This window comes from Mesoplodon bidens (assembly GCF_964165515.1).
Source record: "Mesoplodon bidens genome assembly, chromosome: 11".
NCBI classification, from domain to species: domain Eukaryota; kingdom Metazoa; phylum Chordata; class Mammalia; order Artiodactyla; family Ziphiidae; genus Mesoplodon; species Mesoplodon bidens.
The window spans coordinates 22,283,782-22,309,623 of record NC_138167.1 but is presented as its reverse complement, the minus strand read 5'-3'; the positions used below and the strand labels follow the sequence as shown (position 1 = coordinate 22,309,623).

At 37.9% G+C, this 25,842-nt stretch overlaps 1 protein-coding gene across 2 annotated transcripts in view; it reads right to left on the bottom strand.

Moving 5' to 3' along the window:
- The window catches only part of MRPS35 (mitochondrial ribosomal protein S35), a 46,426-nt gene extending 22,280 nt beyond the window's left edge, over positions 1-24,146 (bottom strand). Inside the window, exons 1-5 of one of the 2 annotated variants that reach the window (XM_081249216.1) lie at positions 23,973-24,146; positions 20,429-20,475; positions 18,824-18,991; positions 16,704-16,764; positions 7,843-7,982 (exon numbers count right to left, since the gene is read on the bottom strand). In XM_081249216.1, the coding sequence (XP_081105342.1) occupies positions 7,843-7,982; positions 16,704-16,764; positions 18,824-18,991; positions 20,429-20,475; positions 23,973-24,084 (528 nt within the window). In that variant the 5' untranslated portion in view covers positions 24,085-24,146. The remainder of the gene's footprint in view (positions 1-7,842; positions 7,983-16,703; positions 16,765-18,823; positions 18,992-20,428; positions 20,476-23,972) is intronic. The other variant, XM_081249215.1, reaches the window with a different exon arrangement.
- Positions 24,147-25,842: the final 1,696 nt, after the last annotated feature.

Here is a 25,842-nt window from a genome sequence, read left to right as displayed (position 1 = left end):
TGCAAAAGTGTAGTCTTCAACCTGGACTAGTATTCTTACATTTAAGTTGAGTGACATTTATTTGTCATTCTTTTTACAAAATTCAAAAGAATCCTTAGGGCTTCCCTGGTGGCGCAGTGGTTGAGAGTCCGCCTGCCGATGCAGGGGGACACGGGTTTGTGCCCCAGTCCGGGAGGATCCCACATGCTGCGGAGCGGCTAAGCCCGTGAGCCATGGCCGCTGAGCCTGCGCGTCCGGAGACTGTGCTCCGCAACGGGAGAGGCCACAACAGTGAGAGGCCCGCGTACAAAAAAAAAAAAAAAAAAAAAAAAAGAATACTTAGATTTTACTTTTCTCAAGTTACTGTAGTTTAAAGAGTCGACATTGTACTATTAACATTATCCCCAAAAACGTTCACATTTCAAATCATAGTTATAGGTCTATCTTCAAATGTCTCATTTAAAAGAACTACATAAATTGAAAAATGTCTAAATGTGTAAAATATTTTCTTCATTTACAAGAATATGCAGTTAATTAAAGAACTATGGTATTACACATAAGACAAGAATTGGGCTTGATGTCTAGATTTGCTACCTATCAGATAAGTGACCTTAAACAAATCATGTGATCTTCCTGTTTCCTCATTTATAAGATAGAAAGGATTCACAGAATTTTTGTCAGGAATAAATGAGATTAAATAGAAGAAAGCACTTTTTTCCCCCATATTTTCTCATCTTTTATTTTATTTTATTTTTAACATCTTTATTGGAGTTTAATTGCTTTACAATGGCGTGTTAGTTTCTGCTTTATAACAAAGTGAATCAGCTATATATATACATATATCCCCATATCCCCTCCCTCTTGCATCTCCCTCCAACGCTCTCTATTCCACCCCTCTTAAAATCCTATACAAATATGTTATTATTTTTTTTTTTTTTCTTTTTGCGGTATGCGGGCCTCTCACTGTTGTGGCCTCTCCCGTTGCGGAGCACAGGCTCCGGATGCGCAGGCTCAGCGGCCATGGCTCACGGGCCCAGCTGCTCCGCGGCATATGGGATCCTCCCAGACCGGGGCACGAACCCGTATCCCCTGCATCGGCAGGCGGACTCTCAACCACTGCGCCACCAGGGAGGCCCCAAATATGTTATTTTTAATTCTGAACTACTTTTATGACTATCAAAAAAATATGATACCAACTTTCCTTCTCTGAATTTAAAAATTTGAGTATCTCTGAATTTAAAAATTTGTGTATCTCTGAATATTATTTTATAATATTTGATTACCTTCACAGTACTGCATTAACTCATGCTGGACTACACATGGTTTAGTCTTACTGTTTTACCTACTTTTACTCTTGAACCACATGACACCAGTCTGGACACCACCCCTGAGACTCAACCGTCAGCAGGTTGAGTGAAAGGAGTCCAGAAGGGCCGACAGGAGTCAGGCAGAAGGGATACAAGGGATCGAGGAAGGTATGGCATGGTGGCATGAGACAAAAAGGAGACAAGCAGGGATGGCAGCATGATATAATAAGTGGTAACTGGTGGCATACTTTAAATAAAGTGTGAGATTATTTTTATATGAAACAAAATAAGCAAATTTAGAACCAATAAGGACTTTATATGTCTATTCTAGTACTGAAGATAAAGGCCCACAAAAATTAAGACCAAAAACATGAATTAGAATCTAGGATTCCTGGGAATTCCCTGGTGGTCCAGTGGTTAGGACTCAGCGCTTTCACTGCCTTGAGCCTGGGTTCAATCCCTGGTCGGGAACTAAGATCCCGCAAGCCATGCAGCATAGCCAAAAAAAAAAAAAAAAAAAAAAAAAAATCTAGGTTTTCTAACTCTGAGTTCAGAGATTTTTTTTGTCATAAAACAGAGATCAACTGTCGTTTGTTGTTGCTACCATTATTACTAAAAAGAGGTAACATTTATTAGGTTCTTAAAAATGTATCAGGTATTATTATTTTATAATAGGGATACTCTATTAACCTGTTGAATGATACCATCAAAGTAGAATTTTAAGTTCTTTTTCTGTTTTCCTTTTGTTGATCTATATTTTATGAAATGTATACAGTAAATCTGTATTATCTTTTGTGATTTTAAAATATTTTCAATGTCTCTAAATACATAAACATATTGCTATGATATTTAAACTGTCCTATGGAATTGAAAAAACACTGGAAAGCTTCATAAATTCATTTCATAAAGATGGTACAACCCTGATACCAAAACCCAAAGAAAGAAAATTACAAATCAATTATGGCTATATCACTGAAAATATTTCTAAAGCTTAAAGTCTGTCTATTTGTTAGCATATAATGCAAAGATGGTTGCAGAGATTTTCAACATATTTTTGCAGCACACTTGGAATGTTCCAATTTAAAATACAGATTACATGGAGTACGAAAATGAACTTTTTGTACTGGGAGGCCCCTCAGAAAGGTGGGCAGTCATCCTCCAGGACAGGTGAATCAGAAGTCCATTAGTCAGGGCTCCCTGGAGAAATGGCTGATTCTGGGAATGGTACAAGGAATATATAAAATGAGCTAGGAGCATTCTGTGGTGCCAAAAACTAAGGAAGTGTTTAAAAAACAAATGATGGGTCGTGACAAAGGAGCAGGGTGGCCGGCTGGAAGAGTGCCCAACTGCCAGAGATGAAACAACTTGAGCAACAAAATAAAGTATCACTGTACCGTAATCCAAAGGATAAAGTAAAAATCCATGAATCCACACTGATACAAGTAAGTGACTGAGTAAATAAATGAATGGAGGAGAATAGACAAATACCCCACATAGAAGAATTCCAAATAATCTATATTTCCCCCTCGAGGCGGTGGAGCATAACTTCCGTAAGTGTGGGCTGTGCACGGTGACTTCCTTCTAAAGAGCACGCTATGGAAAGGAAGAAAAAAAAGAGTAACTTTATAGTGGAGAAAACTGGCCAACACTACCTCAGCCAGGTGATCTAAGCTGCATCATCAGTGGTAAGTCATGTGAGGAGCCTATACCCTTGCTATGATGTGATGAGAACGGCACTTAACTTCTGAGGTTTTCCTCCCCAAAACACCCAACAACAAAAACAACAAACAAATCGAAACTGAAGGACATTCCGCAAAATACGTAACTGGTACTTCTCGAAACTCTCAAAGTCATCGAAAACAAGGAAATTCTAAGAAACGATCACAGCCAAGAAGAGCCTAAAGAGACACGATGACTAAATGTAATGTGGTACCCTGGATGGGATTCTGAACAAAAAAAGGACATTAGGTAAAAACTAAGGAAATCTGAATAAAGTATGAACTTTCATTAATAATGCATCAATATTGATTCATTCATTAGTTATAACAAATGTACCACAGTACCATAAGATGTTAACAACAGGAGAAATTTGGTGTGAATATGGCAAACTCTGTACTATCCTTGAAGCTTCTCTGTAAATCTAAAACTATTTTAAAAGTAAAAGTTTAATTTAAAAAAAGGTTCATCGGGTAAAACTGCACATAACTGCTGTGTGAAAAAAGACACGTGATGTGTTTGTGCATCAAGACTCCGTTAACAAAGGTTTCCAATACTAACTTAGGAGTTAGTTACTAGGGCACATGTGCAATGCCATGTGGCATGTTCCTGGTAAGTGAGAGGAGGGATTTGATATTTCTCCAAAGCAACATGAGATTAGGACAAATAATCCTAAATAAAACGTCATCACAGCAAATCAGTCAGTGGTAAAGTAAAAGAATAATGTACAATAAACTGATCAGGGCTCAGAAATGGTTCAGTAACTGAAAATCAATTAATATAATTCATTACTTTAAAAATTCAAAGGAGATCATTTCAAAAATGCTAGTAAACTAGGAACCGTATACATCGTTAACACAGTAGGGATTATTATCTCTAAACTGAAATCCAATCTCAGAGGCTAAATACTAGAGGCATACTCATTACAGTAGAGAACAGCACAAGGGACTACATAAACATTTTAGAAACTCTGTCTAACACAAAAGACAAAAAGAAAAAACAAGCTATAGATATTTTAAAAGGAGAACTAAAACTGCCATTAATTATCATTTATTTCTTGAGAAATCACCCAAAGAATCAACCGAAAAGTCCTAGCATCCCAATTTTGGTCTCCAAACACCAATGCTCACTAAAAGGTATCAGAGCTCCTGGAGAAATAGCTAATTCCAGGTCCGGGATAAGGAATATTCTATATAGTAAGCCTGGTCCATCTTGTGCCAGAAGGCAAGGAAATTTTCCAATGCTAATGGGCTTGTAATAAAAGGACATGGGAATCAGTTTAGAAGAGATCCTACTGGCCAAAGTTAGGACATACTTTGAACATCAAAAAGAATATGACTTTACTTGATCAAAATTTGCTGAATATACCCATCTACACATTACCTGTTCAAGGGAAAAGCAAAAAATGACAACCCATAACCTCACAATGTAAAGGTCGGGTTGTCAGCCTCTTAAACAAGTGATCAATCTCAGCATACTAAGAATGAGGCAACCAGACTTTACGTGCCCTCTCGTGTAATGCAATATAAAATACATAGCAACGTCTATCAAGTATTCTTGTCAAAATAGTTTACTGTAATCTAATCAGTCCCTTAAATCTAACTTCCACTTTATAGAAAATACAGGAGATAGAGACATAAGGTAAATGACACCAGGATGCATGGAGACAAATTCAGAAGGTAGGAAGCGCTGCAAGGATAAAATTTCTCTCTTTACCACGTCTGTGTCATGATGGGGGTTGCAGCTTGGAGGAGCGGGAAGAGGAGGGGTGAGGTCCTTTGCTGTTCTAGATTTTAAAAGACCTAAGTGACATTTTAAGCAAATGTAACAGTGCTTGACTGGATCCTGGTTTAAACAAAAAAGCTATTTAAGCATTTTGGTGAGACAACTGGGGAAATCTGAGCGTGGAGTACACATTTTAGATGGTATTAAAAAATTACTGAAAATTTTATTCGCTGTATTAATTACATTGGAATTATACAGGAAATTTTCATTAATTTTTAGAGATAACACACTAACATATTTTAGTATGAAAAGGCAGATATTAGTAATTTTAAAGTAAACACTTAAACCAAAAACACACAAATAAATACACAGGAGTGTGTATCTGTATAAGTGTACCAAGCACTCAATATTTTAAACTCGTCAAAATATTAATTATTATTGATACAACAATGTGCCATGTGTATGGGTATTTATTATACTACTCTCTCTACTCTATACATTTGGAATTTTTGATGAGAAAGGTTAAAAAACAGAATTTGGTAACGTAGCCAAGTAAAAAATTAAAAAATAACTATACCATTTTTGACAAGGGTGTCAAAACAATTCAATGGAGGGAAAATAGTCTTTTCAACAAATAGTGCTGAGACAGATGAATATCCACATGCAAAATAAAGTTGGTTCCCTACCTTACACCATATATAAAAATTAACTGAAAATGAATCACAGACCTAAATGTAAGAGACAAAACTCTCAGAAGAAAACATAGGAATAAATCCTCATGACCTCGAATTAGACAATGGTTTCTTACATATGGCACCAAAAGCACAAGAAACAAAGAAAAAAATGCATAAATCGGACTTCATCAAAATTAAAATTTTTGTGCTTAAAAGAACACCATCAAGAAAGTGAGATGACAATGCATGGAATGGGAGAAAATATTTGTAAGTCATATATCTGATAAGCAACTGGTATGAAGCATAAATAAAAAACACAATTGAAAAACAAAAAGTCAAATTACTCAAAAGATGGGCAAAGAATTTAAAGACATTTCCCCAAAGAAGATATACAAATGGTCAATAAGCACATGAAAAACTGCTCAACATCATTAGTCATTAGGGAAATGTAAACCAAAACCACAATGAGATACTTCACACCCATTAGAATGGTGAAAACTATAAAGACCAACAACAATCATTAGGGAGGATGTGGAGAAATTGAAACCCTCAAACACTGCTTATGAAATAGTGCATTCACTCTGTAAAACAGCTTGGTAGTTCCTCAAAATGTTTCACATGGAGTTACCATACGACCCAATAATTCTACTTCTAGGTATACAGCCAACAGAACTAAAAACCTATGTCCACACAAAAACCTGTACACAAAGGTTCACAGCAGCATTATTCATAACAACCAAAAAGTGGAAACAACTCAGATGTCTACTGACTGGTAAGTGGATAAATAAAACCTGGTATATCCATAAAATGAAACATTATTTGGCAATAAAAAAAATGAAGAACTGATACATGCCTAACAGATGAAACTGAAAGCATTATACTAAGCCAAAGTATACATATTATATGATTTATTTATAGGAAATACCAATAGGCAAAGTAGATTAGTTGTTGACAGGAGCTTGGGGGTAGTGAAGAGCAGGCTAGAATGGGGATTGACTGACAATGGGTATGGGATTTCTTTTTACGGTGATGAAAATTTCTGGAGTCAGGTAGTGGTGATGGTTGCACAACTCTGTGATATACTAAAAACCACTGAGTTGTAAACTTTAAAAGGATGAATTCTACAGTATGTGAATTATATCTCAATAAAGCTGTTATTAAAAAGGAAAAAGAAGTATATAAGAAATCAATATACCTCCAAATGGGCAAAGGAGCAAAAAAAAAAAAAAGCACTTTACAAAAGAATACATTCTCACCTTCATTTGAATTCAAAGGCATACATATTTTAAATATAAGATATATTTTACCTATCAAGCTGATAGGTAATAATAATACCTAGGCTGGTGAGAGTACAGCATGCTTTCTCACAATCTGCTGGTGTTTGTTACATTGCCTGCAGGAATTTTATAATATATAATCAAAAACCTTTCACAATATATATCAAAAATCTTCAAAAGATCTATATCCTTTGACCTAACTTCTCATTTTAGTAAGTTATCCTAGGAACTTAATCAGGAATATATACAAATATTAATCTCAAGAATATTCATTCTATTTTTCTAATAAAGAAAACTGTTAGGAAGCCTAAATGTCCCATGATATGGGTAATTTAAATAAATTATGGTAGATCTATGCTATAGAATTTTTTGTCTCTCCCACTTCAGTCTCAGAAAAGGACTATGTCTGAATTGATCAGTGTTGCACCCCTAGCCTCAAACATTGTCCTGGCACATTAACAGACCCTCATTTACACACTATTCATTAAATAGTGTTTAATAACACTATTAACATTAAACAGTGTTTAATAACATTGAAAATTTTAAATTCATATTGTTAAACAAAATTTGAGCAACTAATCAAATATAGTATCATCCCATTAATATACACAAAGGCTGACTGTATATATACTAAAATGAGCTCCTGTAGTCAGCAGTGGTTATTTGAGTGGTGGAATTACAGGCAATTTTATTTATTTATTTATTTATTTATTTTTTAGGTGTTGGGGGTAGGAGTTTATTTATTTATTTATTTATTTATTTTTGCTGTGTTGGGTCTTCGTTTCTGTGCGAGGGCTTTCTCTAGTTGTGGCAAGCGGGGGCCACTCTTCATCACGGTGCGCAGGCCTCTCACTATCGCGGCCTCTCTTGTTGCGGAGCACCGGCTCCAGACGTGCAGACTCAGTAGTTGTGGCTCACAGGCCTAGTTGCTCTGCGGCATGTGGGATCCTCCCAGACCAGGGCTCGAATCCATGTCCCCTGCGTTAGCAGGCAGATTCTCAATGACTGCACCACCAGGGAAGCCCCAATTTTATTTTATACTTTAAAAAACTTTTATATTCTCCAAATTTCTATGATAAATATGTATCAGTTTTATAATCACGCATACAAAATATTATTATAAAATGTTCCAATAATTCTTATTTTTAAAAAATTAACTCTTACCCTTAATGTCACTACCCGTGCTTTGGGGTTTCGAATAGATGGTCCCGCTGATACATAACCAGCTGTGTCAATTTCAATTGGAAAATGCTTCCTGCATTTCTCATCACTGTCTAATGCAGCTGGCCACTCGGTGCAAAAATCTGGGAATTAAAAAAAATTATCTCATTTATAGTTTTGTAAGTAAATTCTCCTTATAATGTATGCTACCCGACAAAATCAAATTATTGAGGGAGATCACCTTTCAAGATACATGAAATGAAACATGAAAGAACAGATTCTCTTCTGCACTTACATATACATCATCATCCTGCATGCATCCCTTTTCTTCCTAGTGAATCCTAATTAGGGAATTTAATTAAGGGAATGATTTGGATAGTTCATGTTTGGTGGGGAACAGTTAAAAGGGAGCTATGACTTGATGGAAGTTTATTATAGCTTTGCACATATCTGTTATGAGACAGTTTATTTCCTCGCCAACTAAAAGCAAGCAGTTCATAGTGCCCTGAGAATTATTGTTTTTGAAAAGGCAAGAGATAATATTCACACCCAAATGAAGGTTACTAAAAATCAGCTGAAGGGAAGTGAAAGAAGCTCTGAAAAAACTCTAAGAGGGAATTGCCTGGAGGTCCAGTGGTTAGGACTCGGCATTTTCCCTGCTGTGGCCTGGGTTTAATCTCTGGTCAGGGAACTAAGATCCAGCAAGCCTCGCAGCACAGCCACCCCCCCACCAAAAAAAGCTCTACTGAGACGTGATCAACCTTCTTTCAGAAACTGAGTTCAATAGGGCCTCTAACTAAAACAGGTACAAAAGCCTCGGTCACCTTTGAATGATCCTTCCAGTAATTCATGTTTCTTCGATGTGACTTCTAAGCCACTGGGACTCAATGGAAAAAGGAACAGACTTGTTCTCACCTTCAGGCAAGACAGCTAGCCTAGAGAGGAGTGGGTCTGGGTCTGAGACCTGGGCTACAACTGAAGTTCCAAGCACTGAGAACACTGCTCACAGAACAGAGGTGTAAACTCAGGCCTCAAATGAAAAAAAAATCTTTAAAGGAAAAGAGAGAACTCCCAGCCTCCCGCAGCTATTACTACTAGTGTTGAGGGACTTCATAGGTGGGCAGCTGATTTTATTTTGCCCTATTCCTATCAAGTTAGCGTGGTACAGGGCTCTCAGCTTGGGATGAAAACTTCTGGCATCATCAGGTTCCCCTCAATAGAAACCTCATTTCCTAAATAGCTTCATTCTAAGAAAAAGTAATTGGTTTCTTAGGTCAAACACATTAGACCCCATGGATCCGTGCTTTCTCCAATAACATTTTCCCTCAGCTAACAACTTTCTTATAATAAGCACTATATTTAGCTCCCATTTAGGCTTTAATATCAGTCAGCAAAATGTCACTCTGGATTACAGAGACTTTCCAAGATCTGGGACTAAATATACGTTAGCAAATTAAGTATAGCTCACACCATTCCCTAAAAACTGTGTTTAAGAGATCAATATTCACACACTTTGAGGGGAAAGAAATATCTTTGCCATTAAGAACATTTTGACATTTAAATAAAATGAACAGAGCAAAATTACTGAGGTTAAATTTCATTCCCATTATGAACTAATTCCAGTTTCCTGTACTATAAGATGCAACACTGCCAGGCACTTTATAAGACAGACTAGTTGGGGAATTTTATGAGTAACTGGATTTGTACCGACTTTTTTCTTTTTTTTTAAACTTTGGGTAAGTCATTTCAATCACCAGATGATAATTACAGCTTTTAAATTAAATTACCTGATTATATGTTCAAGAAAACACAGCCAACTGAAAAGTACATAATAGACCCCATTAGCCTTTTATTCATCTGATAGGTAGAGCAACAGACTAGACTTCAGAAGACCTTGGTTTTTACTTAACTTCTGCCACGATTATTAAAGTTTTGGTAAATTATCTAACTCTCCTGTGCTTCAAATTTTCCATTTGCAAGTTAGATACAAAATCTGAACTGACCTACTTGAAAGAAAACTCAGAAGAAACATGTGAAAAGCCTTTGAGTTATTTCGAAGATACAATCTAAATCTAGAAGCTGGCAAAAGTGTAAAGGCAAAATTAAGGAAAGATTAAAACATTCACTTAAATACTGTAAAATATAATGCTACTCTTCTAAATATGCTGTATGAAAGCCTTTCATTTGAAAATTATTAAATATTTTAGAACTACCTCATTACAATGACCAGTTTCTAAATTATAAATGTACATTTAAAAATGTTGTTTTAAAAGGAAAAATACTGAATTTATCACAGGGTAATGCATTTGTTAACTGGCTTTACAAAGGATCAAAAAATGATATATGATTTGTGTCATATGGGGCACAAATGTGCAATGGTGATCTGTGTCAGTCTAATATCAGGCTAATATCAACAAGTATGGAAACATACAAAGGGACAGAAATGCATCCTAATGTCCCAAAACAAAAGATCACATAAATGAATGAAAATAGCAAGAGATTTTTCTTCCCTCATTTCAAGAGTAAAGTTATTATTCCTACTTTTTAGCCCTCTTTTTAAAACCTCTTTATTTTCTCTTCTTCCTCATAATTTTCAATGGAAGGCCCTGGAAGGCCCTCCCAGAAGCTCAAATTTCATCATAATCATGTTCACTAACTTATTTCTCCTTTTAGCATAATCAGGCTACCTGTGAAGTTTCTAGGTTTCATTTTCTTTCCTGAAAACACTTAACAAGTATACTGAGCATATATATACATCACCTTTAAATCAGCATAAATTTAAGACTTCAAAGGTACTAACTCTTGCATTAAACTACATAATCAATAAGTAATAGCTACAAACCTAAAACAACTCAAATTTGCTTACCTATATATAGTCCAATACAACTAGAACAGAAACTGAATTGGAATATTGTATATGTTATGAACCATGAACAAAAAGTGCTCTTTGCCTTTACCTCCATGTATGTGGGAAGAAGAAAGATGGTAGTACAGGTGAGTAAAATCTCTATTTACAACTAGCAATCAACAGATATTGTTGAAATTTAACAAGTCTAGAAATGGAGGTATAATCATATTCAGGTGATTAGTTCCATTTTGTATATATCAAACTATACATACAATTTACATGTATATATACTGTGTATAAAGTATATATAATATATATTCTTTATGTGTTTAAAGAACATATAAAATTATATGCGCACGCACGCACACACACACACACATACACACACACACACATAAATAATAAGACCTAAATAATGACTAAGGGAGAACCCGGCTGGAATGAGGGGCCAGGGAGGGAAAGGAGAAGCAAGAGACTATTAGTTTTCATCATCAGCTCTTGTACTATTTAATTTTACCATAGGTATATATCACTTCTAATTCCTTTAAAATTTTGAACAATTTCTTCAAGATAACCCTTTTCTGCAAAGTATCGCATTACTGGCCCCACTGACTATTCAGCTACTCAGCATCCTTCTACACTATCTTCAGTTTGGACCATATTGATTTGCATCTGTCGTTAACACTCTACAATATTTTCTTCAGCCTTTTTATGTATATGCTTTCTATAATTCAACAATAAGTCCCTAACCTACATGAGCAAGGATTATGGTTTCTGATCCCCAGAACGTATTCAACAGATAACTGCAAGTTTGTACTCTTTGAAGATCTCCCTTTTTCCTCCACTCCTCAGTCCCCGGTAACCACCACCCTACCCTGTTTCTATGACCTCAGATTTTTCAGATTTCAAATATGTGATAATTATATAGTATTTGTCATGCTGTCTGACATATTCCACTTAGCATAATGCCCTCAAGGTCCCTCCACATTGTCACAAATGGCACGATGTCCTTCTTTCTCGTGACTGAATAATATTCCACTGCTCGTGTGTGCATGTGTGTGTGTGTATACACCACATCTTTATCCATTCATCCATCCACCGATGAACACTTAGGTTGTTTCCATATCTTACGTGGGCCTCTCACTATTGTGGCTTCTCCTGTCGCGGAGCACAGGCTCAGCAGCCATGGCTCACGGGCCCAGCCGCTCCATGGCATGTGGGATCTTCCCGGACCGGGGCACGAACCCGTGTCCCCTGCATCGGCAGGCGGACTCTCAACCACTGCGCCACCAGGGAAGCCCTGTTTCCATATCTTGACTGTTGTGAATAATGCTGCAGTGAACATGGGAGCTGAGATATCTCTTCAGTAGTCTTCATTTCCTTTGGATACATACCAAGAAGTGGGATTGCTGGATCATACAGCAGCTCTATTTTTAATTTTTTGAGGACCCTTCATACTGTTCTCCACAGTGGCTGCATCAATTTGCATTCCTACCAACAGTGCACGAGGGTTCCCTTTTCTCCACGTCCCCATCAAAACTTGTTATCTCATCTTCCTGATGACAGTCATTTTAACAGGTACTGTGGTTTTGAGGTTTTTTTTTGATTTTGATTTCCCTGATGATTAGTGAAGTTGAGAATCTTTTCATGTACTCACTGGCCATTTCTATGTCTTCTTTGGAAAAATGTCTATTTGATTCTTCTGCCCATTTTAAAAGCAGATTGTTTTTTTACTATTGAGTTCTTTATGTATTTTGGATATTAACCCTTATCAGATATATGATTTGCAAATATTTTCTGCCATTCCACAGACTGCCTTTTCATTTCACTGATGGTTCCCTTTGCTGTGCAGAAGGTTTTTAGTTTGAGGTAGTCCCACTTGCTACCTATTTTTGCTTTTGTTGCTTTTGTTGCCTCTGCTTTAGGTGTCAAATTCCAAAAAGTCATTGCCGAGACGAATGTCAAGGAGCTTATACCCAATGTTTTCCTCTAGGAGTTATATGGTTTCAGGTCTTATGCTCAAGTTTTTAATTCATGTCAAGTTGATTTTTGTGTATAGTGTTAAAAATGTGGTCCAGGGCCTCCCTGGTGGCACAGTGGTTGAGAGTCCGCCTGCTGATGCAGGGGATACGGGTTCGTGCCCCGGTCTGGGAGGATCCCATATGCCGCGGAGCGGCTGGGCCCGTGAGCCATGGCCGCTGAGCCTGTGCATCTGGAGCCTGTGCTCCGCGACGGGAGAGGCCACAACAGTGAGAGGCCGGCGTACCGCAAAAAAAAAAAAAAAAAAAATGTGGTCCAGTTTCATTCTTCTACATGTGTCTGTCCAGTTTTCCCAACATTTATTGAAGAAACTATCCTTTCCTGCTTAAATATTTTTGGCTCTTTTGTCATAAATTAATTAACCAAATATGCATGAGTTTACTTTGGAGCTCTCTGTTCTGTTCTATTGATCTATGCGTCTGTCTTCATGACAATAACATACTGTTTTGATTACTACTATCGCTTTGTAATATAGTTTGAAATCAGGATGTGTGATGCCTCCAGCTTTGTTCTTTCTCAATATTGCTTTGGCTATTTGAGGTCTTTTGTGGTTCTGTACAAATTTAAGGAGTTTGTTCCATTTCTGTGAAAAACACCACTGGAATTTTGACAGGGATTACATTGAATCTGTAGATTGCTTTGGGTTTTATGGACATTTTAACAATATTAATTCTTCCAATTCATATCTTATACTTACTTGTGTCTTCTTCAATCCTTTCATCAATATTTTACAGTTTTCAGTGTACAGACCTTTCACCCCTTGGTTAAAAGTATTCTCTTATTTTATTTTGCGTTCATGTATTTTGTTTTTATTTTATTTCTTCCAGTTTTACTGAGATATAATCAGCATGCAGCACTGTATACGTTTAAGGTCTACAGCATAATGATCTGACTTGCATACATCATGAAATGATCATCACAAGAAAGTCAGTGAATATCCATCATCTCATACAAATACAAAATTAAATAAATAGAAAAAGAAATTTGTTTTCCTTGTTATAAGTACTCTTAGGATTTATTCTCTTAACAACCTTCATACAGAACATATAGCAGTGTTAAGTATATTTATTATGTTGTACCTTATATCCCTAGTATTTAGTTACCTTATAACTGGAAGTCTGTACCTTTTGACTGCCTTCATTCAATTCCCCCTCCCCTGACCCAGTATTTTATTCTTTTTTTTTTTTTTTTTTTTGGTACACGGGCCTCTCACTGTTGCGGCCTCCCCCACTGCGGAGCACAGGCTCCGGACGCGCAGGCCCAGCGGCCATGGCTCACGGGCCCAGCCGCTCCGCGGCACGCGGTATCCTCCCAGACCGGGGCACGAACCCGCGTCCCCTGCATCGGCAGGCGGACTCTCAACCACTGCGCCACCAGGGAAGCCCTATTCTTTTTGATGCTACTGTAAACAGAAGTATTTTCTTTTTTTTTTTTTTTTTTTTTTTTGCAGTATGTGGGCCTCTCACTGTTGTGGCCTCTCCCGTTGCGGAGCACAGGCTCCGGACGCACAGGCCCAGCGGCCATGGCTCACGGGCCCAGCCGCTCCGCGGCATGTGGGATCTTCCCGGACCGGGGCACGAACCCGTGTTCCCTGCATCGGCAGGCGGACTCTCAACCACTGCGCCACCAGGGAAGCCCCAGAAGTATTTTCTTAATTTCTCTTTTAAGAAAAAGAGAAATTTAACTTACAAATTTAAAATTAAATTACATTAAAATTTAAAATTACATTTAAATTTTAAAAATTAAATTTTAAATTAAATTACAAATTTTAAAAATCTCTTTCTGAACTCCCATGTTCACCGCAGAAAATGCAACTGATTTTTGATACCGACTTTGTATCCTGCAACTTTACTGAATTCGTTCATGAATTTTAGTAGTTTTTTGGGAGGCTTTCAGATTTTCTATGTATAAGATAATGTCCTCAGCAAGTAAAGACAATTTTACTTCTTCCTTTCCAACGTGAATGCCTTTTATTTCTTTTTCTTGCCTACCTGCTCTGGCTAGAACTTCCAGTACTATGTTGAATAAAAGTGGTGACAGTGGGCATCCCTGTCTTGTCCTGATCTTAGAGGAAAAGCCTTTAGCTTTTCATGGTTGTAATATGATATTAGTTGTGGACTTGTTATATGTGGCCTTTAGTATGTTGAAGTTTGTTCCCTCTATACCCACTGTGTTGAGAGTTTTCTCATGAAAGGATGCTAAATTCTATCAAATGCTTTTTCTGCATGTACTGAGATGATCATATGATTTTCATCCTTCATTTTGTTAATGTGGTGTATCACATTGATTTACTTGCAGGTGTAGAACCACCTTGCATCCTTGGAATAAATCCTTCTTGATCATGGTATATGATCTTTTAATGTACTGTTGAATTTGGTTTGCTAGTATTTTGTTGAGGATTTTTGATCTATGCTCATCAGGGATATTGGCCTGTAATTTGTCCTTATCTGGCTTTGGTATCAGGGTAATGCTAGATTTATAAAATGAGTGTGGGTGTTCCCTCCTCTTCTACTGTTTAAAAGAGTTTGAGAACGACTGGTAATTCTTTAAATGTTTAGTAGAATTCACCAGTGAATTAGGAGTTTGGGATTAATATCTACACACGAATATATATAAAATAGATAACCAACAAGGACCTACTGTATAGCACAGGGTCCTATACTCAGTATTTTGTAATAACCTATAAGGGAAAAGAATCTGAAAAAGAATATGTATATATTCTTAATATATAATAAATGTATAAATGTATAACTGAATCACTTTGCTATACACCTGAAACTAACAAAACACTGTAAATCAACTATGATTCAATTTAAAAAAAAAGTTCACCAGTGAAGCCATCTGGTCCTGGACTTTTCTTGGTGGGAGGTTTTTGATCAGTGATTCAATCTCCTTACTAGTAACTGGTCTGTTCAGATTTATTTCTTCATGATTCAGTCTTGGTATATTATATGTTTCTAGGAATGTATCCATTTCTTCTAGGTTACCCAATTTGTTGGCATAAAAATGTTCACAGTAGTCTCTTAGATCCTTTGTACCAATATTTCTGTGATACCAGTTGTAATGTCTCCTATTTCATTTATAATTTTGAGGCCTCTCTTTTTTTGGTGAGTCTAGTTAAAGGTTTGTCTACGTTGTTTACCTTTTCAAAAAACAAGCTGTCAGTTTCACTGATCTTTTCTATTGTCCTTTTAGTCTCAATTTATTTCCACTCCAACCATTATTTCCTTCCTTCTACTAACTTTGGGCTAAGTTTGTTCTTCTTTTTCTAGTTCCTTGGGATCTAAAGTTAGGTGGTTTATTTAACATTTTTCTTTATTCTTAATGTAGGCATTTATTGCTATAAACTTCCCTCTTGGAACTGCTTTGGGGATATCCCATATCTCAAAGATATTTTTTTGATTTCTCTTTGATTGCTTCTTTGAATCAATATGCATCTAGGGGCATGCTATTTAATCTCCACATATCTGTTAATCTTCTAGTTTTCTTCTTGTAATAGATTTCTAGTTTCATATCATTGTGGTTGGAAAAAATGCTTGATATGATTTCAATCTTCTTAAGTTTATTAAGACTTATTTTGTGGCCTAACATATGATCTATCCTGAAAAATGTTTCATGTGTACTTGAGAAGAATGTGTATACTACTGCTGTTGGATGGAATGTTCTGTAAATGTCTGTTAAATTCACTTGATCTAACATGTAAGTTTAAATCCAATATTTCCTTAATGACTTTCTGTCTGGATGATCTACCCATTGTTGAAAGTGGAGTACTGAAGCTCCCTACTATTACTGTATTGCTCTCTATTTCTTCCTTCAATTCTGTAAGTATTTTCTGTATATTAAGTGCTCCTACTTTGGGCACACAAATATTTACAAATATTATATCCTCTTGATAAACCAACCCCTTTATCATTAGAAATGAGATTCCTATGAAACTAATAATATATTAAGTTCATATTACAAAACAACCACATACCTTTAAGAGCTTCACAGTGCCTTTTAATTGCTACAGGAGTCAAATGCAGAAAATTGGGAATCTAAAATAGAGAATTTTAAAGGATAAATTAGCTAAGTGTCTTTGTGTGTGTGTGTGTGTGTTTGGGGGGCCATGCCACACGGCTTGCAGAATCTTAGTTCCCCAACCAGGGATTGAACCTGGGCTCCAGCAGTGAAAGTGCCGAGTCCTAACCACTGGACAGCCTGGGAATTCCTGCCTAAGTGTCTTAAAAACATGAAACAGACAATTTTCTCATAAAACTAAATCATAAGGTCCACAAACCTTGTAATAAATAAAATCTGTTTTTTTAAACAATACTGATTCCATGTCACAGGTGTTGTAAATTCAAGAAATGAATTTCCTAAAATAAAGATTCAGTACCAAGTATCTTATGAGCATGACGGTGAAGAAACATTATTTTTATAGTAGTATTCTTGCCACAAATCTACAGGAGTATATACTTCCCTTATAAAACTGAAAGCACTTTAGGACACAGACCACTGTTTAATAATCCTAATTCCCCTGGAATACATATCACTGAGATACATTTTCTACTTTATACTTAATAGACATTTTGTGAATTGAATGGATGAATAAATGAAGCGAGCAGATCTTAAATGAACAGTTTAGTGAAGTTGGGAATATCTTTATGATACACTGAGAGGTTCTCTAAACATTCATAGGGCCAACGGAAATTTAGGTAAGGTCAGAGATTTGATTCCTTCAGATAAATAATTAACATTTCCTAGTATATTTCTTAAATAATGTTAAGCATCTAAAGAGAAAATTTAGTTTAAAGAAACTCACTTGGAAAGAAACACTGAACAAACAGAGTTACTCTAAACATTATGTCTGGAATCTTAAGTGCTAATCAGAAAATGATTATTTTAATGAAGAGAAAACAGGCAACAAATATTGGGATTATGAGGTGGGTAACTTCATTTTCTATACTTTTATTTTACTTGTTTATTTATTCTATACTTTTATTTTTGAAACATGATTCAAAATCATAAAAGGAAAAAAATAATAGCTAATGCTTACACAGCATTTATACTGGCACTGTTCTATGAACACTGTACATTATTACCTCAGGTTACAAGCTTATTCAATGGCACTTACTAGGAACAGACCGTATCATCAGACTAAGCATTAAGGTGATTCTTAAAAGGGACGGCCTGCATTAAATGTTTGGATTTTTATGTTTATTAAAATTCCATTCACAACCATCATTACAAATCTATTGCTATTCTCTTTCACCAAGTGATATTTTCCACAGACCTTTTCTTTAAACTAAGTTCAGTGCTTCTCTTCATTTGAAGAAAAGATTAGTTTTATAGGTGTTTATTTTCTTGTCTCTCGAATGTTCCCATTTCCAAATTTCATCTGCCTATCTCCAGCAGCAAACAAACCCCTCTTCATACTACGATCTCATTTTTTACCAGCAACTTTTAGCAAATGTTTGTTTTTCGAGAAGACTCTCATTTAGCAGAAAATACAGTGCCTTGATGATAATTTCATTGCATGTAAAAGGAAACCATCTAAGAGATGCATTCCCAGGCTACGCATACTTGTATTTTCTTTACCAAAGCCTGTTTTTCAGAAATCATTATAGACACTATCAACTCAGTACAGATGCTATCAACTGAAACATTTAACGTGACCTATTTTTCTTCCAGAAATAAAGAAGTCTAAGGACTATAACAATACTACTAAATAATTCTCTGTAGAGGTTTTAAATCTCCTTTTCAAAAGTAAAAACTTCACCTCCCAGATCTCAAACTCAAATTAGGTTATTTCACTTCTCTTAGTTCTGCTTAAAAGACACAATATAGAAAAGAGACACGAGAGAAACGAAAAAGCCAAAAGGGAGCCATTGGACCAATCAATTACATGCTTAAATGCCTAGGGTTCTTTGAGCCTTCTTTGCCGAGGATAACCAAAACATAATATCCACTATTATCTGGAAAAAGATTGAATTAAAATACAGTAAGCTGCTATGCACTGAACCTTGAAGTGTTGGGGGAGAGGGTAGGTGTCAGAGGGAGATCAGCATTTATTTAGATATAAGTTTTAGTCAATGAACCAGCAACTTATCTTACCTTTAAAAGTTCCAGATTTCCCTCCTTAGCCATGGGCACCCCACTTTTTACTGGATAACCCATTCGAACAGGAAGAGGTACTGCTGAGGGTTTAAATGGCGCTGCAACAGGGTAAACACTAGGCCAGTCCTGGTCAACAGCCATTTTCTCTGTCCTAGGAGGTAGTGCCTGAGGAATGTAAAAGAGTTTAATATTTTAAATATAAACATATTCTTTAATTTTAAAGCAAAAAAGCTGCAATTAAGAGAAACATAAGAGGACTTACAACCTACATAAAATCTGACCTCCCACAGCTAATGCTGCTGAAATGAAAAAACACTAAATGTACCTAAGTATCTCTGGCACAGTTTCCTTAAACCCAGTAGCAAGGATCCCCTTTAACAGCACATTTCCTTCGCAAAAAAATTTCTCTATCTTATTTATTTACTTAGACTTTTAGCAAACTTCTACATATTGTTTATGAAGGGGTAAGAAATGATATATTTTGAATAAGTTTTAAAACTTTGATGAAAGTCAGTACATGAGGTGACAATGATACAAACTTGGAAATAAAGGAAATAAGAAAAAGGAACATAAAGAACAAGAACTCAGAAATAAATAAATTAGGATTAAACTAAATGAATAGATACATAATGAGAAATAATATGTTTCCTAGGCCCAGAGAATAACTACATGATATTTTAGTCAGTCACATTAACATATTTATTTTTTAAACTGTATTTGATAGACAGGGATGCCCAGCATTCCCTTTAAACCCAAAATGAAGGTTTGAAGAGGCAAAACTAGGCAACACCCATCTAAGTAATATACATGTAGTATATGTCCTGGAAGCAGTTAATATTCCTGTGAAAATGACTACTCTATACGATTATAATTGGTGCCATTTAACTTCCAACTAATGTGCCTTTGTTCTGACTCCATGCTTCCTAAGTGACCGTATAATTTGGATTCCTCCATAGAGATACCTACAGGGTGAGACCAAACTGGTTAGATTAACGCATACATCCCAGGCTGCATGACTGTTCAAGGCATCATCAAAAATAATTCTTTATTCTGGTTTATATACCTATTTCCTGGGAGTATGTGAATGAGTCCACCTCTCAAAGATGATCCATTCTCAGGGAACTGACAAAAAGCAGTGGAAGGGGCTTCCCTGGTGGTGCAGTGGTTGAGAGTCCGCCTGCCAATGCAGGACACACGGGTTCGAGCCCCGGTCTGGGAAGATCCCACATGCCACGGAGCAGCTGGCCCCGTGAGCCACAATTACTGAGCCTGCGCGTCTGGAGCCTGTGCTCCGCAACAAGAGAGGCGGCGATAGTGAGAGGCCCGCGCACCGCGATGAAGAGTGGCCCCCACTTGCCACAACTAGAGAAAGCCCTCGCACAGAAACGAAGACCCAACATAGCCATAAATAAAATTAAAAAAAAAAAAAAAAAAAAAAGCAGTGGAAGACTAGAGCCAGGGCTGTGGTGGTCACCCAGTCAACAGCCCCCTGAGAAGAAGCCTTCTCGTGCAGCACCCTTCTGCCTCATAATGAGTATCTCCCTCACTTCAGATTTCAGAAACCAGTAAGACAGTCTATACTAGAGTACATTAGCTGCTTACCTTTCTTCTCAGTGGCCTTTCATATCTGGACCTTCTTTCTGTTGTAGCTAAAAGACAACACAACAGTTACAGAGAATTTTATAACACAGAGCTGTTCAACATTGTTCATGATCCCACAATTCTCACGTAATTTAAAATATTCAGTAATATAAAAATGAAACAATAGGGCTTCCCTGGTGGCGCAGTGGTTGAGAGTCCGCCTGCCGATGCAGGGGACACGGGTTCGTGCCCCGGTCCGGGAAGATCCCACGTGCCGCGGAGCGGCTGGGCCCGTGAGCCATGGCCGCTGAGCCTGCGCGTCCGGAGCCTGTGCTCCGCAACGGGAGAGGCCACAACAGTGAGAGGCCCGCGTACCGCAAAAAAAAAAGGAAACAATAATCCATTTTCTGTAAGTTCAGGGACTAAATCATTTTAATGAAAATGAAAATTCAGAAATAGGTAAGAAAATCCAAGAGTTACTTGAATATAAAATATATTGTGATTGACGATATGGTGAACTCATCAACTAGAGCAATACTTTCAGTAACTTTTAAGGTTCATCATCAAATAAGCTTACTTTCCCAAGATAAAATATCTAATTAGAAATAAGTATTTTGCATCTTTAAAAGTAACTGGCTTGAAATATTCTAATATATACGTGTTCATATTTGGAATTATTCTGTTCTTTACACACACACAGACACAAAACAACCTTCAGTTCTCCTCCTCTACTGTTTATTAGCACTGCCAATGCTAAAATAATGCCAATAATAACAAAACTCATAGTTATTCCTAATAAATCACATAACTGTACAAGAGGGTAAATTGCTTACATACAGTATCTACCTTTTAAAATATTAACTTATGTCTCTCTAAATTAATGTTTTGTTATACTAAAATAGTATATAATAACTGTATTTATTCAGCACTTTCACATGTCCAGACGCTGTGCTAAATGCTTTATCTCATTTAATCTTATTCTTCACAATAACTGTAAGTACTATTATTACCCTTATTTAGAGGTCTTTTAGCCAAGAAAACTAAAGACCAAGTAGTTAGGGTGATGACAGCATAGCACAAAAGAGCTCACATTCTGCACCACTAACTCTAGCTTCACAAGCCCCACAACTACACGGAACTTGCAGTACCAGGGCCCTGAGTTTTTCTCTGAACTTTCTTGTCTGTCTACAACGTGCCTCCCTTTCATCTGCCTGCCTCCTGTCCCCTACTCCCTCTCCACTTCATCTCTTCATCTGACAAATTCTTATTCATCCCTCAATAGTAATTCATTGATTTACTCAAAAATTGTTTGAGTGATATTGGGTACCAGCAACTCGGAAGGCAGCAATGCACAACAGAAACACAGTCCTTGCTCTCACTGAATGCAGAGTCTGTCAAATAAGATAACTATTTAGCAAGTAATTTCAATAAACAGTTATAAATATTGATGAAGCATACAGCAGGGGACCCAACCTGGTCAGTTAGTTGGGGAAAACATCCCTGAAGAAGTGGACTTCAAGCGAAAACCTTAAAGATGAGCAGGAAGTAGCCATGGGAACAGACAAGTAGAAAAAGTGTTCTAGAGTGAGAGAGAAGATGGAAAATCAAAGTAAACAAGTTCAATATGGCTGAAATTTAAGAGTACGGCATAAGGAGCACTAAGAAAAGTGATATTTAATAGGTCAGAGATATATTTAATAGGCGTCTCAACTAAAACACATCATAGGCAGAGCTCTTGATTTCCTTCTTCCAGTCTTCCCAGTCCCTCTAAATGGTATCACCGTTCATCCAAGTTCTCAGGATAAAAATCCAACATGCTTCCTTGAGACTTTTCCTCAAGCTCCATATCAAATCCATCAGTAGGTCCTGTTAGCAGTACTTTCAGAATATATACCAAATCCAACCACACCAGCTCCACTATTACTTCAATCCAAGTCACTAACATCTCATTTGGAGTACGACATCAGCTCCCAACTGGTCTCCTGGCTTCCACTCTTACCCCTGGCTCTCTACACAGCAGCCAGTGATCTTTTAAAAGTATACATCATATTATATATCACTCCCTGTTCCAAACCTACCAATGTGATCCCAGACTTATAACAAAATCCAAGCCAAATGCCCATAAGCCTTTACCAGATGAGGTCATTACGTATTTTTCTGATATCTTATACTTACACTCTTCTCTTTACTCACTTAGCTCCAGCCACGCTGGCCTTTTTTCTGTTCCTTGGTCACACCCCTAAGCTCGTTCTCACTTTTGAGCTTTTGCACTTGCAATTCCCTATGCCAACAATGCTCTTCCCGCAGATCTGCTCAAATGTCACTCCCCCAGTTCTTTCCTGACTACCTTATCTTATCCTGCAGCCACTATTCCCCCAACCCATCATTCTCAAGACCCTGCTTTATTTTTCTTCATAGCACCTAACATTGTACTGACACTGTTTCCCTGTTTATGATCTGATTTCCCCCCAAGAATGTAAGCTTCATGAGATGAAGGGCCCTGCTGTATCCCAGTATCTAGAACACCTCCTAGCACACAGTAGGAGTTAAGTATTTGTAGAATGAATAGATGAATGAAAGATTAAAAAGAGTGTTAAGACTAGAAAGAGCTACTATGATGCATTAAGGAATTTACCGTTTATCTCAAAAGCAATGAAAAACCATTTGTAGATTTTGAACATGGGTGTGGCAAGTTAAGATCTGCTTTTTGCACACCTCACTCTGGCTGTTGTGAGAATTCAAGGTAGGAGAACAAGAGCAGAAAGAGAGAACAGTGAAGAAACTATCGTAGAAGTGAGAGACAGTGGCCTAAACTGGACAGTTAGTAGTATGAACGTTAGACATATTACAGAAAATATCACCAGGATAGGACCTGGTGAATAACTGGACGCGACCCCTCGACTGAGCTTTTCCTAACTCTTGCGGGCGGCTCCTCGGGGCCCCCCGCCCCCTTACTGTATTCACGCTTCTATTACAGCACCTCACACTGCACAGCACTTCTAGTCTATGCATAACTAGACTCTTCCACTAGATTCCTCCAGGGCAAGAAAGGTATCGGGCATCCCTAAAATCTCTCTTGAATGAAGGTCACCTCAATAATGCCTACTGAATAAAGGTCAACCCCATTTGGTGGCATAACTAGCCCTGGAATTCAGAGCTGTAGTTTATTCTAGGACACTTGCACGCTTCTCTTAAATTTCGGAAAAATCCGTGGTTCAACACTGCCCAACAAACACTACGAGCACCAGCAACCAGAGAGAGACCTGTGCCGGTGGCCCTAGGAGGGAGCATCTGAAAGCGCAGGTCACGCAGAAGGGAGGGAGAAAGCTCGCGGCGCCCAAAGGACCCGAAACAGAAATTGGCTGCCAAGAACCAGGCGACACTCCGCACAGAGGGCAGACCCACATCCGCGGCTTTCCTACTAGGCGGGCCAGCGACAGACCGGCAGAGAACGTACCGGCCTCCCTGGGGTGGCTCTGGCTCCGCCACAGCGGCGGCCATCATGGGCCTGTATTCCGCCCCCTCACCTCCCCCAAAGCCCGGAAGGGACGGGGCAGACACTCACACGGGCTTGGTCTCGGAGAGCGAGTGGCCGGAGACACAGCGGTGGAAAAGGTTCGAAGGGTTCTGGCCCGCGGCTGCAGGACCAGACAGGCAGGGAGCCGGGCGGCCGCCATGGCTGCGAAGACGGCAAGCGGGAGGGAACAAGCGCGCTACCGGGTCAAGGGGCGGGTCTGAGGCCCTATTGCGCAGGCTCGCCGCGTCTTGCCCCGCCCCTGGGAGGGAGAAACAGGAAACAGGTGGGCCTGCGAATTCAGAGCCCGAGTGAAATGTGCAAGAAAATACCGCCCCCCCCCCACGCATAGAAAAAGTAATGAAAAGAAAGTAAAAAGATTCTTTTTAAAAAATCGAAGCAGTCAGTCCAAAGACAATTGTAAATAAGGACCATAGGGATGGGGGAAATGTGGCTTACAGAGGGCACGTGAGGGCAGAGCCTCAGATGGCCCAAGAGTCAGGTAAGAGTCACCCTAAGCCCCTGCTTCTTGGCAATTGCTGCTTTTCTGCACATTCTTGAATTAAAGGAAGTCTTCAGCTAGTGCAAGTGATATGCTTTGAGGAGAGAGGCAGTATCCGATAGTAATAAAAGGATGGCCTCTTGAACCAGACTAGTACTTGAGTTTAAAACTTGACTTCACCATCTTTAGGATGTGTGGTCCTAATCAATCAAACGTCTGGCTACAATACTAGCATACACTGAGCGCCCCGTGCGCATAGGCTGTAACTGCTATCAATGATTTGGTTAGCTTGTTTGTAGATCAGGTTAGAATTACAAAAAGGCAGAACTCATCAGGACCTAGAAAATAATGGTTATCCTTTAATCAGCGCTCTTATTTTCTACCATAGGATGGATTAACATACAACTCTTAATAAAATTATCCTCTCTTCTTTTCAATCGGTATGTATAATACTCAAAGTACAAAAGTATCATAACAAGAACAACTGGGAACAAACACAACTCTGACCTTTTATTATCCTATTATTGCTTCAAAGCAGAAGTATGGCGTATTAGGTGTGTATTTGTTTGCTAGGGCTGCTGTAACAAAGTACCAGAAACCGGGTAACTTAAAACAACAGAAGTTTATTCTCTTACAGTTCTAGAAGCTAGAAGTCCAAAATCCAGGTGTTGGCAAGGGATGGTTCATTCTGGATGTTTTGAGGGAGAATCTGTTTATGCCTCTCTCCTGGTTTCTGATGGTTGCTGGCAGTTTTTGGCTTTCTTTGGCTCGTAGACACATCACTCCAATCTCTATCTCCGTCTTCACATGGTATTATCCCCTGTCCTCCATTTTTAAGATTAAAAGCATGGCCTTTAAATCAGATGGATGTGGGATTTGAATGCAGGCTCTGTTTCTTTGTGATCTTGGGCAAGTCCACCTAACCTCTCTGAACTTCAGTTTCAGAGAAAATGGGAAAATATTATCTTCTTGAGGACCACAGTGATTAGGTGAGTAATGTTTCAGAAGGCATAATATAAAGGTGGCCATTAGAATTAAGCTCAGGGTCAATGCAGCAGCCACTTTTTCTCTCAATTTTGTATATTTTAGTAGGAAAAAGTACAAGGCCTATCCCATAGAAATTTAAGGACAAATGAGTATGAATCCTTATAGAATTAGTTCATATCCAGAGACTTCTCAATTCCTGAGCAAGATGTTAAGAGACTTAGTTCCTTGTTCAAACTGCTTATGCTTTCTTTTGTTTTACTCTCTCCCTAAGACTAAAGTAGATCGATATGACTGGAATTCGAAGAGCCAGAAAAATACTTATTGATTTCCCTGATATCAAGTACTATGAAGTTTGTTCTATATTGAAGGTTAAAAACTCACCTGTAATGCTATCAACGGGCAATAATGCTATCTGTTTCATGCGGTGTATAG